Genomic DNA, 15,616 nt, shown 5'->3' on the forward strand with positions numbered 1-15,616 from the left:
ATTAAAAAATAATTTTTCTATCTCACTCACTGGTGGATTGATCATCTATCTTTTTCTCGTTTTCATAGAAGGTCGAAATGTTCTACAAAAAAAAATTATAAATGGCATTATCTTTCAATTAGGGGTTGAGCACCTTGACTTGTTCAATATCGATTTTTTTGGGACAGCCTATTGGACATCCTAATATGAAAAAATACGAGTCTGAGTTTGGCTGGTAACCATTCTCTGAAATTTTGAGCAAAATTGAAACATTTGAAAATTTTTTTTTGTCTTAGAATCGCTGATTGTACATCTTCTACCATATCTCCGGAACGCCTTGACTGATATTCACCAAACATGACATGCATGTTCCATATAGATTAGAAGTATTAAAGAGCGTATGAGAAATGGGTGGGCTGCCACTGAAAGGGGGGGGGGATGAATTCTGAACAAGTGCATGTATAATTTCCGCTTTACACACAAAAATACACGTATCTATCAAAATTTGACCGTAAAACAATCACAAATAATCTTAAAAAACTTGTTAAGATCTTGAAAAGTAGAAAATATACCAAAAGTGTTGAACAAATTATTCCGTTCTTAGTGCATAAATATGTTTTTTTTGTTCACACAACACGGTATATTTATGTTACATGTTCTATCAATTTTTCAATGCATTTCGAACTCTTACTTTACTTTACTTTCCTTTATTTTGTTGGCTAACGGACCGTTTACCGGTCTAGGGCCGAACGAATTAGAGATGTCCAGCTTCTTCTGTCTTGGGCAGCCGTTCTCCAGTCTCCTCGTACACCAGCAGATCGTGCATCTTCTTCCACCGCGCACATCCACCGCGTGCGAGGCCTACCACGGAGCCGACGGCCTCTTCCTGGTTCTCTACTGATGATAGTTTTGGCGGCTCTCTCGTCAGGCATTATGGTTACATGTCCAGCCCACTGAAGCCTGCCCCGCTGTATTACCTTCACTATATCAGCATGTTTGTAAACCTGGTACAACTCGTGATTCATGCGTCTGCGCTACACTCCATCTTCCAGTTTACCGCCAAGTATCGATCCATGCTTCATGTCCGTAAAGGGCCACCGGGAGTATCAGCGTCTTATACAGCGCTAGTTTTGTGCGAGTTTGCAAACTACGGAATCTTAGCTGGTTACGTAGTCCGTAGAAGGCCCTGTTCGCAGCTGCAACTCGTCGTTTCACTTCACGGCTCATATCGTTGTCCCATGTCACAAGTGTACCAAGATAAATGAATTCGTCAACCACTTCAAATCGTTCCCCATCTATCTCCACCTCAGCACCAACACCACGGAGGCTCCCACGCTCTCTCGCTCGAACTCTCTATAAATGAAACACATGAAACTGGTGGTTTTCACTGAAATCAAAGAATAAAGCAAGTTTCCCTGTTCATCTTTTAATTTAAATTTTACCCGTTTTAGGGAAAGTGTGAAAATTCGAAGGATATGTTGCTAAAAGTACATTTAAAAATTTCGAAAAAATGCGAATCTATTTAGAACAAATCAGAGAGCACTTCTCGCCTATAGTTTGAAGTTGATTTTATCATCCCGGCCATAAGGGGCTTTTACTGCAGTTAGTTCTGTATCTGTACCAATTGACGCAAAGTTTGCCCCCCCCCCCCCACATTTAACGGATATGAAAAAGTTTTCCGTTATGCACGGAACAGTCTCAGAATGACATCGCCTAAAGTTCAGTCACGACAAACAAGACAGCGCACTCGCGTTACGAGGCGCGTGATCGAAAATGGCTTTTTATTCAGTGTCGTTTTCCGGCCTGATTTTTGCCCGAAGCGTGGGTGACCAGCAAGCAGTAGGTACTTTCTTTTTTATCTGCTTTTTTTACTTGCAACAACTTTTACCATTCACCAGCGCGCGGGCTCTGCACGTTTACATTTCACGTGCTCTGCCGTCGTAACGTCGTATTGTGGGAGTGTTGAATAAGCGGGTGAAATTTGTTTGTCGTTTTGCCGAAGTGGTTTACTTTCTGTGGCAGCTGGCAATCAGCAAAAGGTGGCTTGGAAAAAGTTTGTTCGAGAGCTGTGTAGATCTATGTGCAATCTGTTATATGTTTTATATGAAGTACATAATGGGATCACTATGTTTTTATCGTGAGTCCTAACGAGTCGAAAGACTATTTTTACCTTTGAAAATACGACCTGTTTGGAGAAAAACCATACAGAAACAATAAGATTCGAAATCTTGTTCATTTATTTATTCCTAGATTTATGTAAAAAATCATGATCTTTCGAATGGAATTAACAAACTTAAGGTAGGCGGGTGTGGGCAGATATTCAAAAATCTATTTTCTGAAAGAAACCAATATGGCGGTTAAATTCAATATGGCGACCATCTTTTCTCTTTCCAATGATGTTTTGATTCAAGTAATTCTATAGATAAATTTAAGAGCTAGATCAATTTTGGTGAGCCAAGTTTTGAAGAAAAACGACGGATCACTAAGAAGTATTGACTTCCAGTAAACGAAGGGCTCGTTAATTATTCACATGGGCCTTCACTTTTTTTCAATAACTGAGTTATTTTTACATTTTTCATGACACTCTTTGCATAGTGAGCAATATCATAATCTTTCGATTTGTGGCAAGAAATCGCGGCTGGATTTGAATTATTTTGTATTTTTAGGTTATTGCCTGCGTTTTTTCGATTCTTTTCAAAAGAAGATAACCCAACTGCCCGTATTATCACAAGGTCATTTCTTTGGTGCGCCGCCATCACTTGAGAGAACTGCCACATCTCTATTTATACCTCAAAATGGGTTGAGTCTAGCTTTCAAATACGGATTTTCGTTAAAATAATTGACAAATGTTCATATTCCGAGCAGCCTTGTGTTGGATGTTATAAAACATGGCTCACTGACCGTGCATTCAATAGATAAGACTGACAAATCGATCACACGTGTTTTCTCGCATACCAGCGAACAGAAAAAACAATCTTAGCAGTCCGTTGCGTGACAACGAGCTTATCAACGGACCCAGTGCAGCTAATAGCTAAAAGTAGCATCATACACTACCGCAAGCCAGACCGCGCGTCATCAATGTCAAACCAGCCACGGCAAGCACCGAACGAGGCTTCAAGGTCTTCCGTTCACTGACTTTTCCTGGGTGCGCATCGCGACGCGGGTAGACGGTCTACTACACCAAACGGTTATCGCCGTCATCGTTATACCCTCGATTGGTGAGTTGTGTTCTGGCTTCTTCACGCGCCTCTTGCGTCCGTTGGCATGGCGGTGAGTATCGCGCTTCGTGGTTTGGCCTCGACACGACAGCGGAACAAGTGTTTTCATTCCAAAAAGATACTGCCCAGCAATGCTCCGTGAGATACTAGACTAGAAGTGATTACCGAAGCTTTGACCTTGTCAATTTTCTGCAGTTAGACAGATCGATAAAGGGTAAAGGTGCTATCGATAGAGATTAGCAGTGTGGTGATCGTAGATTCCACACTTTCAAATGAACACTAATAAAACACGCTGTTTGTTACATCGAGAGCGTGTTTTTATCGAAACGCGGACAAGTGAGAGAGGAAATGTGTAGAAAGCAATAAAATATACAGACAAACAGTGCACCAGTGAGGGTAATATCGAACCATTCGTAGAGCACTCAGAATTCAAGCTTTTCCTTAGCGTAGCCATGATTGCGAGCGAGAATCAATGTGGATTTTCGGCTAGAAAATAAGAAAAATGATTTCCAAAAACACGATATACATTCCGCCGCCGGCATGCCAAAACGGAAGGCCAGCCAGCAGCGTGTGCGCGGCACGGAGAGAGAGATTCTCGACTTTTGACCTGAGCTGAGAGTGCGAGAGAGAGAGTATAAGAACAAAACATGGGAGCGCAAGAGAATATGTGAAACTCGGTGCTTGTGACAGTCGTCAGCGTAAGCCCACGTAAACCAGACAAAGGCTGGATAGAGGCAGTCTTAAGGTGTTGGTGTGCGCACTTCGTCATACAATATAACTAGTTGCAGCTTCTTTAGTCAGTTTTCGTTTTTCGGGGTGACTGTCTCATTAATTTATGCACAACAATTTTGTTATCAAAACTTGTGCGGTACGGAGGTTCAGTTTATTTTAGGCAGAAATTAAAAATACTGTGAAGTGTGTACTTTCCTGGTAACGTGCGTCCCGAGTGATGGTGTATTTTCTATTCGTTGGTGGAATTTTTGTTCCATTGTGGATGTAGAGTGCTAAAACATCGTGTAAAACAGTGCTTTCTTGAAGGAGGTGTCTTTTTGTTGTGAAGAGAATTGTTTATTTTTACGATGTAAAAGTTACCGGTTCACGCACGAGTTTGTCGATGTCGCTCCAGTGTCACAGTGGATCGCACGTGTCACCTCAATTGTCTAGATGACGTCCGCTGATGATTCTAGTTGGCTCAGTTATTACACTGTGAGGTATGTTCGTAAAGATATCGTAATTCGTCGGTAGAATGTTATAAATCTTATCCATGAATTGGGCAAAAGTTGTTCTTTAATGTTCGCAATTGTTCGAGGAATCCTGTTTTCACATAAATTGTAATATTAATTCGAATGACCTAGCCCCAATATCGTCATTTTACTCACATTAAAATGTTAACATTGAAGACCTCATAAGATGTTACTATTTCCACTTATTTATTACTCTCAATTTGTTTGTTTTACAGATTGCCGGTAGTGAGTGACTGTCCGGCAGGACAAACGGCTAGAGTCACCTCCAACCTGCACTCTTCCAGTAGCACAATGGCAGTCAGCCGAGTGCCGTCACCTCCCCTACCAGAGGTCAACACACCGGTTGCAGAAAACTGGTGTTATACTCAGGTAAGTTTCAATGTATTTTTATCTGCAACATTAACGATGGCATTTCCGAAGGAAGGTGTCGACGTTTAAACCTTGTAGACTTTGTTCAGCCATTCACTCCTTTAGTAAATCAAGAGGCCACCCAATCTACCCTAAGCGTCGCATTCGTTGATCCCATTCGTTTACGTCAAGAGCTAAGTGAACGATACTAACCCGTTGGTTACCCCCGCAGTCATTCACAGTAATAGTATCTAGGAAGAACGGCAGCAGTGACGACTGTCAGCATACACACATGAGTCGACGCATAGTATAAGGCACAGAAGTCAGTAGTCTGTTGTTCGCGCATAAGTTCTTTACCAACACTGAACACCGGTGATTCCTACAGTGTACAGAATTAAAAAAAAAACTAGTGGCAAGTTCCGCACTCTCGCACACATCATTACGTACGTTGACCTCGGCTCGTTTGAACGGCTGACTGGTTGCTCGGTTGATTCTCTTTTGCTCACATATTTTCCGCACGGACTCGTGGTTCTATTAGCCTACACTTCGTCTGCTTCTTTCAATTCTGCCTCCACGCACCAGGGATGCCACGTAAGTTGATTTATTCGTGTTTGAAAGATTCTTGGTTCGAAGCAGCGCAACCTGAATCTGTAAATCCAAATTTACACGTCAAATTCAGTATATTACCAGCTTCCGTTGCGTAAAAATTGATGCCAAAAATCCTTAAAAAATTACTCAATTTGAAAGTCCCCTATTTGTCAAGTTCAGTTTTTATTCCGGGTAACTTTCGAAGATTTTTTGATTCGAATTGAAAAACAAAAATTTCGATCTGAAAACCCTGCTCACGCATCCAATTCCACAGTCACCTCCTGCTTTGGGAACCTTGTTCATCTGTCCTCCACTGTGAGACTCAAGTCATCGCACTGTGCCCCTGTAGCAGCAAGTCACCGTACGACGACATATCCAAACCAGAAACAAATCCTCAGAATCGAAACAAACTGGCAATTGCATGGTGATGGACCCTCTGTGTTAAATATCCCTGCCTGCATGTATCATACACATTTGTATGCATGAAGGGCGAAACTCCCCAAATTGTAAGAAGGGCAAATATTACCTCCTTCGCATCCCGACAGAACGTTCGACCCTTTTCGATACATTGGCGCTTCTTTATGATTTGCGTTGTGGTACTTCGCGTGACTCGTGCATCGTATGAAACGATGTGTCTAGTGTTTAGTTGTAGTCCCTTTGCTCTTTATTAGACCTGTCTGTGCTAGGCCGTCTCCCAGCTATCGGATTTTTAAACATTGAAGTTTAATATTTTGTATCCTGGCGATTTACTCAATGTGTATACAGTTTTTTGGAGAAACTCCTTCATGAAACGCCGAAATATTCGACTTCACGAAATAATTCAACCGCTCTTAGGCAAAACGTTACCCTAGCTACTTTTGCGTATTCATTTCGCCGCGGGGTTTGCGGAATTTTCGACCCTGATTGATAAGCGAGTCACATAGAGAGTGGTAGAACGACAACTGATAATTTAGCGGAGAAAAATAGGAGACAATAATTAACACGTTTTTTCAGGGGTGACGATGATACTTACGTCTGTGTGTGATTGTTCAACACAACGTTTGATATCAGATTAATAATAATATATCGACTGTTTCGTCGAGATAAATTGAAGGTGTTATCGAGCGTGGAGTATGTTTATGACTAACTTGATTTGATAATACTCCTTATAAGAGCTATTACAACATCCTGAAACTTTCTGAGGTCGCTATAGAATACATGTAAAGTCTTGAGTTGGAGTGCCAGGAAATGAGAAGCTGAATCGTTTAACAAAAACACGTGAAAAACAATGAATGCCTAGATAAAAATGATGATTTTTTATAGAGGAATTTGAGGTGATCGAGCGACTGAATCATAGTGCTGATAAACGTGACTGACGCAAAAGCAGAAGACCAATATGATAGAAGGAACAACTTTCACGATAAGTGAATCTTGGAATGCTGTCAAATAACTTAGAAACAACAAAGCAGTTGGGGAAGGGTATTGGCACGGAGCTTATCAGAAAGGGTTCGAAAAAGTTGGATACCTTTCTAAACCAACTAGCATACAGAGCGACCCCTAACTAACACGCTGAGAGTCCTGAGCAAGAATTCTCAGAATACCTATAACTCGGTGACGGAACCGTGAGAAGAATCGTTTCTGCGATACGAACAGAATTTGTACGAATCACATATGAAATCTAAATGTAGCAATCTTTGGGTTTCTTTTTGAGAAATCTATCGAATTTGCATACACGCATCTCTGACTAACACACAGAGAATCTCAGTGGCTCGACGGTTTTTTTATGCTGTATAGCATTACACTGAGCAAAACGTGTCGTAATGTGTCTATCTTTTTCCCAGATGAAGTTGAAGTATGTAACAAACGTCATATAGATTATTATACATATCACGGGAGATAGAATGGTAAACTTGCTTTCTTTTCTAGATCAAATTGTATTCCTGAGTAGACGTTGGATCTGATTGAGGAAATAAAGATTTCAACTTAATTAGCTCTTACTTAGAGTGTTATACTTGCCAATTTAATCCTGTAACTTGTTAATTCTGCTCTGGAAGTATACAAAACCTATGTCTGGAAGTAATATTGATCGTATAACTGATGGTTAACAAATGAAAATTTCTCATTTGAAAAAAATTAAATTTCAGCCAAACGTGAATTCCCCTATATATTTTTCTGTCTTCCTCTGATCTGTACCCGGAATGATATGATTGAGAAAGACCAAAAATCAAACATATATATCAACGAAGTCAAAGTAAACTGAAAACTGCGACTAAACATGGACAAATAGCATCAAATCGAAGTTGCTTTAACTTCTTAGAATCCGAAAGAAACTTCTGTGAATATGCGAACCAAATTACAATTTTCAACAACTGTTACTAAAACGGACAGACAGCCCTGTCTATGGGACTAGGATTCTTGAATGAGAATCGTGTTTTGAGAACTATTCGGATACGAAACCTCTCACCCTCACCCAAAAAATGGAATTCTTGTATCTATTGCAATTTTCAACCGATTTCGATAGTTTTAGCACTAAAAGATTCTGAAATGTTTCTGTAGTCTAAAAAAGCGTCAACAGTACCCTGAAAGAATTCTCTCATTCCCAGAAATTCGGTTGCCCGGAAACTAAGGAGTTTCACGAATATTTGAACAGAATTTAATAATTATTGGTTCGAAGTACTTTTACAGGCCATTTGTATGGTTTTGAGTATTTTGGTGATATGCCCTCTACATGGTGTTTCCGGAACAGATTCCACTGCGGTTTCTAGTTGGCACAAAACAATTAAATAAAACAAGGTCAAATAGCATCCAATGTGGGTATTTTCAGAACTGGGATCCAGTCTCTGGAACCCCTAAAAAATAACCCCTGACGTCAATTTGAATTCCAAGATGGCGACGTCCGGTTTTATAAAACAAACTAAAATAAAAATTAAAATGGTGCTCATTGAAAAACGACCCTGAAAACACTTTGAAAAGCTTGAAATAACAGAAAAGAATCAATTCCAAATTCAGTCAAAATGATTAAAAAATGTCTCTGAAGCCAACAACGTTATATTTTAAGAAAAGGTCAAAAAAACATGATCAAAATTCAGCCGAAACGGGATTGAGAATGCTTCTTAGGTACAGAAAAAAAAGTATGAAAATTCGTCTCAATATATGTAAAAAAATCCTCTGAAAAAAAAAAACGAATAACGCAAACTACAGACCCTGATCGATTTTGGCACATGTGCCAAAAACGAACGGTTTTGTTGCATAATATTTTGTATTTTTCTCGTCTTTACGCTAACCAATTTAAGCTCAACAACCGCCAAAAGGCTGGTATTAGGATCCCTTACGTTACCAATGCGTATGGCCGGAATCGGTCAACTGGTTCCGGATGTATAACCGGAACATGCTTCGTTAATATAATGACCATGATCGAAACAGTGCTTAGAACTTTGCCATTCTTATAATTACTCGAGTATTCATATCAAGTGTGTAGTTCGTTATAGGCCATATACAGACCTATCCCGGTTAAATTCCGATTCAAATTAATAAAGCGTAAAACTAGCGCTGATTAAAATTCAGCGCAATTGTTGAAAAACGCTTGTAAATGGTAGGAAAAAGCAAAGCAGAAAATTATTTTCAGATTGAGCTGAAAGTTATTCCATGGATGGATCAGACTGAAAACAAAACTGATTTTAAAATCAGCTAACAGCTTAGTAAAAACGTCGCAAAGAGTTAAAACACGGTTTCAAATTATCCTCAAAAAAAAAAATTAAAAGTACCTCTGTGTTGTTTATACGAACCGAAAGTCGCCATCTTGGAATTCAAATTGACGTCATTTTTCCACCAGAAGCCCCAGTAAAACCTGTTTCCGAAGGAACATTGCGATATATGTATTACCAAAATACTCAAAACCATAGAAGGTAACCTTATAAACTTTGAGCCGATTATTGTGAGATTCTTTTTAAATACTCATAACATTCCTCAGTTTTGAAAAACATTCCCGGAAAACCGGATTCCCGAGAGAGAGAGAATTTTTCAGGAGCACGGCTAACGCTAATTTGAAAGTAGATCAGTTCTTAGTTCTTTTTTAGCATTAAAACTATCGAAATTGGATGAAAATTGCAAAAGATGCAAGATGCAAGACCCGGGTACTCCGTAGAGCAAATAATGGTTAAAATGAAAGATTTTATATCTGAAGAATTAACATAGCACGATTCTCATTTTAGAATCCTAGTACTATAGACAGGGATGAAGGGATGAGGATTCTTTTTTCTGGATTCCTTTCCGCAGACGCCTACGATTTCAGTGTGAGGAAACTTGTGTTGACGTCCGGGTAGAAATAATTCATATAAATCTGGACGAACACATACAGTTCACGCGAATTCACTAGCATTCCTCACATTGAGATCGTGGGCGTCCTCTATGAGGTATCCTGAAAAAAAGAATCGTCAGGAATGCCCTGTATATGGGACTAGGATTCTTCAATGAGAATCGTGTTATGAAAACTCTTCGGATTCCAATCTGTCGGATTCCACAGAAAATGATGGATTCTCACTACACGATTCTCATTCAATAATACTAGTCCCATATACAGGGCACTTTTGATGATTTTTATTTTTCCGAATTTCTAATCGAAGACGCTCCCGACTCCAATGTGAGGAATGCTAAGCAACCTATGCGAATTGTATGTGTTTGTCCGAGATTACTGGAGGAGTAGACTGCCCATAATCGTAACATTTGCAAAATTGGCTGTTTGAGCAAATGACACTTTTATACTTTGAACTTAAATGCATGGTTCCCAATACATTCGTGCAAATAGACAGTTCAACTAAACTTAGTACCATGAAGAAAGTACTACTTTGCACTATGTATACATTGAACATTAACTTTGAAGCCAAATTTGTTGAAATTTTTGCAATGATACTTTTATGAACTGAACATCAGAACATCAGAAACGGATCACCGGTGTTTGGTTACCGGACCAGAATAACTTCCGAGTTCCAAAAGATGCAGATGTGGATTTGGATGGAAGCTTTTTTGACAAAAAATTTGAAAAAGTTAAGTAGTATGACAATTTTGCGGTTCTTTACGCTAGGTGACAAAACAACTTGGTATTTTTTACGACATTTTTCAAACAAACATAAGAGTACTTTTTCAGATGTAAAAAGTACATACTATTTTAAGCTTTTTTCAATAAAAAGCACGAAATCCATAAAATGTCGAATGTTACAATTATGCGATCACAGGCAGTAGAAGTGTCATTAATTCCAAATTCATAAGCACCACTCATTCATCGATTTCAAAACCGCGCTTACGACGACACTATTGATCGTGAAGAGCTATGGAAAATCATGGACGAGAATGGCTTTCCCGGGATCAGACTGGTTAAGATCATGATGAATGGTGTACAGTGCAGCGCGAGGATATAAGTAGGACTCTATAATCCACAAAACCAGTCTGTCTATTATCTTCTCTGTCGATGTGGACATTATTGCTGAGAAGTTCCGAGAAGGAAGATCTTTCATTGCCGGAAGTTCTCACAAGATCCCAATGTTTTGTAGAATACCTTGCACAATTCCATACACGAAACGATAATAAGACCGATGTTCTTTACGGGCACGAGATGATGGCGACGCTTGAGTATGATCGGCAAGCTTCTGAAGTTTTCGAACGGTAGGGGCTAAGGACGATTTTTGGCGGTGGATGTGAAACCGGTGTATGGAAGTAAAGAATGAATCACAAACTGACTCAACTCTACGGTGAACCAAGTATTAAAAATGTGGGTAAAGTTGGAAGGATACAATGGGCGGGGCATGTAGCAACTAACTTCCAAAAAATGTGGAGGACTTAAATAAAAAATCCGGCAGTTTTTTTTTTCGGATAAACTTATAAAAGTATGCAATTATCATATGTTCATAAATCGGTATAAAGTTCTGTCCAGTTAGAATCCGGAATTAGTTATTGTGTTGCAGTAGCACAGAAAGTGACCGCTGCAAGAATTTTTGTACAGTGGTTTGTTTGTTCAGGAGTGCACTTTCTGTGGTATAAATTTCACGGTGTTTCGTGCAGTGAGTCGAAAGTTATTCCAGATGGAAGCCGAGGGGGGAGAAATAATTCTGCACACCCACGTTGATAACAATGGTCAACACAGGTGCACTACAAAAGCTGAAACCGAAAAAAAAAGAAAGATTGTAGCTATTCAACCATTCCCATGAATTTTGTGTCCCTTTTAGATTAGAAGTTAGAGTAAGGAGAAAAATAAATAAGAAACGCTTGCTGTTTACGATTATTTCGCTAATCACCTCAAACCATGATGCGTAGAACACGATGTAACGGTTTGATCAAAAAGTAGTCACGCGTATAAAGAGCCCAGTTTGTTTTAAAAAGCTGTGAACGAATCATTACTCAGCTTTAAATATAGGCTATCTTTCTAATTTCTTGCTCATTTTATTTACATTCATACATCCACAAGTTTTTATGCTCTCCTTCACTACCTGCAACCGATTTCAAGGCCCAGCCAACGAACTTAATCCGTCTGTGGTGTGCCATTCCGTAACCGACAACGGCACTCTGGCGTTCTTGCAGCCATTCAGCTTCGCTTCGAACGTCTGTAGCGCATATTTTGTTTTTGGTGGTTGCTTCTTTCTATTGCTTCTTATTACTATCGCACATTCGATATGAGCTTGTTCCGTTCTTGGAACAACGCACGATACCAACCAGCCAGCCGTGAGTTCTTTCACCTCTTACCGATGGGTCCCAGGTGGAAATGAATAAAGTACCTTCTGTCCGTGGTTGAAAAAAAAAGCATTGACCACGGGCAAACGTCGAGGAAGCAACCCAGCTTAACAAGGTCATCAGGTGATTGAACCTAGGGGTGCAAGTGTTTTATTTACAGTCTGTATGATTACAGTTTGGGCCGGTCTCGACTTTGAGTTTAGAAATTGCTAAATGTTTTTCAACATTCAAAACGTTACAATAATTCAATTGCAACAGTAGTTCCCTTCTGAGTTACAATCCGCACAATTGAACTGTATGTCGAGAAGGTTGGGTGCTATAAAGCCACGCCCTTTCCCTAAACGGCATCCTTGTGTAAAACTAATAAGATGTAAAAATAGAACAAATTTTATACGTTACGGTTTCTTCCCGTTTAATGACACGGTATGACGCAAACTGGCAGTGTATATTATTTCGAAACACTTGAAGGCTCTTCGATATTATATTCTATGAAAGTTCATAGGAAGTATTTGTTTTGTTCGTGTACTTGTCTCATTAGTTTTTTAACTAAGTCTCAGAGCAACCGATGTCGGATCTCTTACGAAAGGTAGAATCATCAAGGTTATGTGGATGTGAATGTTGGATGCCTCTCAAGTCTCAAAATAATGGCAATCGTTACGAAACTCATAGAAAATATTGATATTTTTATACGTTGACATAGCATCATTCTTAGTTTGGAGCCTTTCCCATGTCCCTTGATCTGTGAATTCCTTTCATAAAATTTGTGGATTTAACAATATCACTAGACATATAATTCTCATGAGAAAAATTTTCAAATTAATGAACATTTTCGTGCTCAAAAAAGGTTGTTTTTAGGCCGAAGATCATGTTATGAACATTACCTTGAAAACTTGGACCATAAAAACTTTTGGATTATCAACAAAATATTTCTTAAATGGAGCACAACGGTATGACAAAAAAAAAAAAAACAAACAATGAGCAAAAAATTATTCATGAAATTGCACATTCGGAGGTTAAAAACGGTCGATACGTTACGTATTTTTAGTGGTGATATGTGACATGTTATAAATAGAGGCCTGGTAGCAGGCCTCAATTGCCATCCATGAGAGACACAATTCCATATCATGGCTTGTTGAAAGTAAAAATTTGTTAAAACTGAAGATTGCTTACCCCCTACACCCTTCGTGTGATGAGCTGAAAATAAATCCATTCCTGTCTTAATGTCTTATTTGACATTTCACGATCTGATTGCAGATATAAAGAATCGAGCCCGAACGTAGGTGACACTTTTTAGGCCCGTGTCTTACATCTCGTACATTTTTAGTATGATTTTCTTCACCTACAATAAACTTTCAATTTATTGATATTTATTATCTCCGATACTTTGTGGATATTTTTAGGGCAGCATTTATCGTACAAAAGCAACGTTTGCGTTGGCGTAAAAGGAACCACCGGAGACCAACGGAGTGTACTTCTTTGAGCATTAGATAAATACATTTTATTATTATTCTATCCATGAGCTTCGGATGAACGCGGCAGTTGTCCCGTTGAATCTTGTTGCACTATTTATGGTGCGGTATGCATGGGTGAAAGTGTTCAAAACTTCGACCATCACCTCTTTGAAAATACTTGGAAATCAATCGTTCAAAGTGGATGCTTTTTTTCACTTTAGACTGTTATTTAAGCCTAACTCAAACTGTTGACTGATATTTAAGCCTAACTCAAAGGCTAATCATCCGCCTCTCCACCCCCTCCCTTACCACCTCTCACTCTGCTTCACTGCTCAGATTTCGATCTTGGTCACGATCGCTCGGTACCACCACGGTATATTTTGTATATCTTCGGATACCACGTGAACTGACAGTTGCGGAGCCCTTTCCGATGCAGCGAACGGCTTTCACTCGTTCTCTCTTTTGATATGCGGCTGCGGCTTCAGTTGCTGCTTTGAACTTATGTTTTCAACTTTACCGGCAGAAAACAAAAGCAAAGTTCACAAACTCCCCCGCCGCCATTCGTCTGTCTCTCATGGTTGTGCAAGAGGTAATGCATTCACAACAAAACAAAAAAAAAACAATCGAATCGAAATTTCCGAATATCTCCACCGGACTGCTTAGAAAGTTGCTCTGTTACACAAGGCAGCTGTACCCTTATGCGTCGGTAATGTGTTGAATGTTTTTTCGAAAGGATTTGCACAGTATTGATTAGTTTAAAATGTTTGTCATAATATTTGCTCATGTTGCATTGGCGAAGGAGATTATTTTAATCCGGAGTTGAATGTTGATATTGACAAAGTAAGTCGCACAAAATCAAGGTTGTGTTTTAAATATGAGCAGATTTGACTCAGGAATTATTTACCAGAAGTTCTCGGTTCTATAATTTGAATCTCATAACAAGCAATTGAGGGACACCACAGTAAATATTGATACGATATTGGGTTCAGAAGAATATATCTTTCCAGTATTTATGATAAATCTATCTTTTAATTGTGCTCATAAAATTCTCTTGAAATCATTTTATCTTATTAAAAGAAAATACAGCTACACTCACAATAGACGTCGATAGGTGGAAAAAATTGAAAGAAAGTGGATGATTTAGGCGTAAATTTATTAAAAACCTGTCTGACAAAAGACAAGCTTCTAATTACTCGGGCTTACATATCAAAAAGGATCCTATTTTGTTGTAATGAATCGGATTAAATGGTTCAATGTCAATCGAGCCAAATATCAAAATAGATACGCTTGAATGGAATTTTTTAACAGTACATTCTTCATGGAAGGAATGATTTTCATAGTTGTGATCCAATTATAAAATTATTCCATGGACTATTTGTAAGGCTACCCTAGTAACAATACACTAAAGTTGCTTTTTACGCGGGGGATACGTGCCGCCTAAAAAGAAACCACGTAAAAAACGCGTAAATTCCGGAATCCGTGTAAAAACGCGTAAATTCCGGAATCCGCGTAATAAAACTGCGTAAATTCCGGAATCCGCATTAAAAGCCTGTGTAAATTCTGCAATCCGAGTGAAGAATAACCGAAATCCGCGCATGAAAAAAATACCGCGTAAATTCCGGAATCCCCGTAGAAAAAACCGCGTAAATTTTGGAGTTCCGGAATCCGCGTAAAAAAACCCGCGTAAAAAGTGACCTTTTTTTTGTTAGGGAATTAGAATTACGTTGTCCATTGATGTGAACTTTTGTAATATACCCCAGTCAATTGCTATACGTATCCCCTTGCAAAATACAATGACCACTATTGTTGAGTGATCAGGTACCTGCACCGACACGCTCCCAGTCAGGTGAAATATGGTTTATGAAGCCAATCACCTTCCCAGGATTCAAAGACCAAATCTCTTTGGGCCACTGCCCAAAGAACCTTGATCTGCGTTTAAATAATGCGGCCACAGCCACTGCCAAGAAACCTTGATCTGCGTTAAAATAATGCACCACAACTGCACAGCAGATGTTCCGATGTCTCGCTTTCCATATTACAAAAGCGACAGATATCATCCTGAACCCGGCCAATGTTATTTAAATGATAT

General features: G+C 39.2%; 1 protein-coding gene across 5 annotated transcripts in view; it reads left to right on the top strand.

Moving 5' to 3' along the window:
* Positions 1 to 15,616, top strand: part of LOC129733996 (protein roadkill) — a 155,973-nt gene that overhangs the window by 109,784 nt on the left and 30,573 nt on the right. For 3 of the 5 annotated variants that reach the window (XM_055695706.1, XM_055695689.1, XM_055695698.1), the window contains one exon: positions 4,657 to 4,810. In XM_055695706.1, the coding sequence (XP_055551681.1) occupies positions 4,733 to 4,810 (78 nt within the window). In that variant the 5' untranslated portion in view covers positions 4,657 to 4,732. Of the gene's footprint in view, positions 1 to 3,883; positions 4,409 to 4,656; positions 4,811 to 15,616 lie in introns of those variants that run through there. The other 2 variants (XM_055695673.1, XM_055695681.1) reach the window with 1 other exon arrangement.

Source organism: Wyeomyia smithii, chromosome 1, assembly GCF_029784165.1.
Source record: "Wyeomyia smithii strain HCP4-BCI-WySm-NY-G18 chromosome 1, ASM2978416v1, whole genome shotgun sequence".
Lineage (NCBI taxonomy): Eukaryota > Metazoa > Arthropoda > Insecta > Diptera > Culicidae > Wyeomyia > Wyeomyia smithii.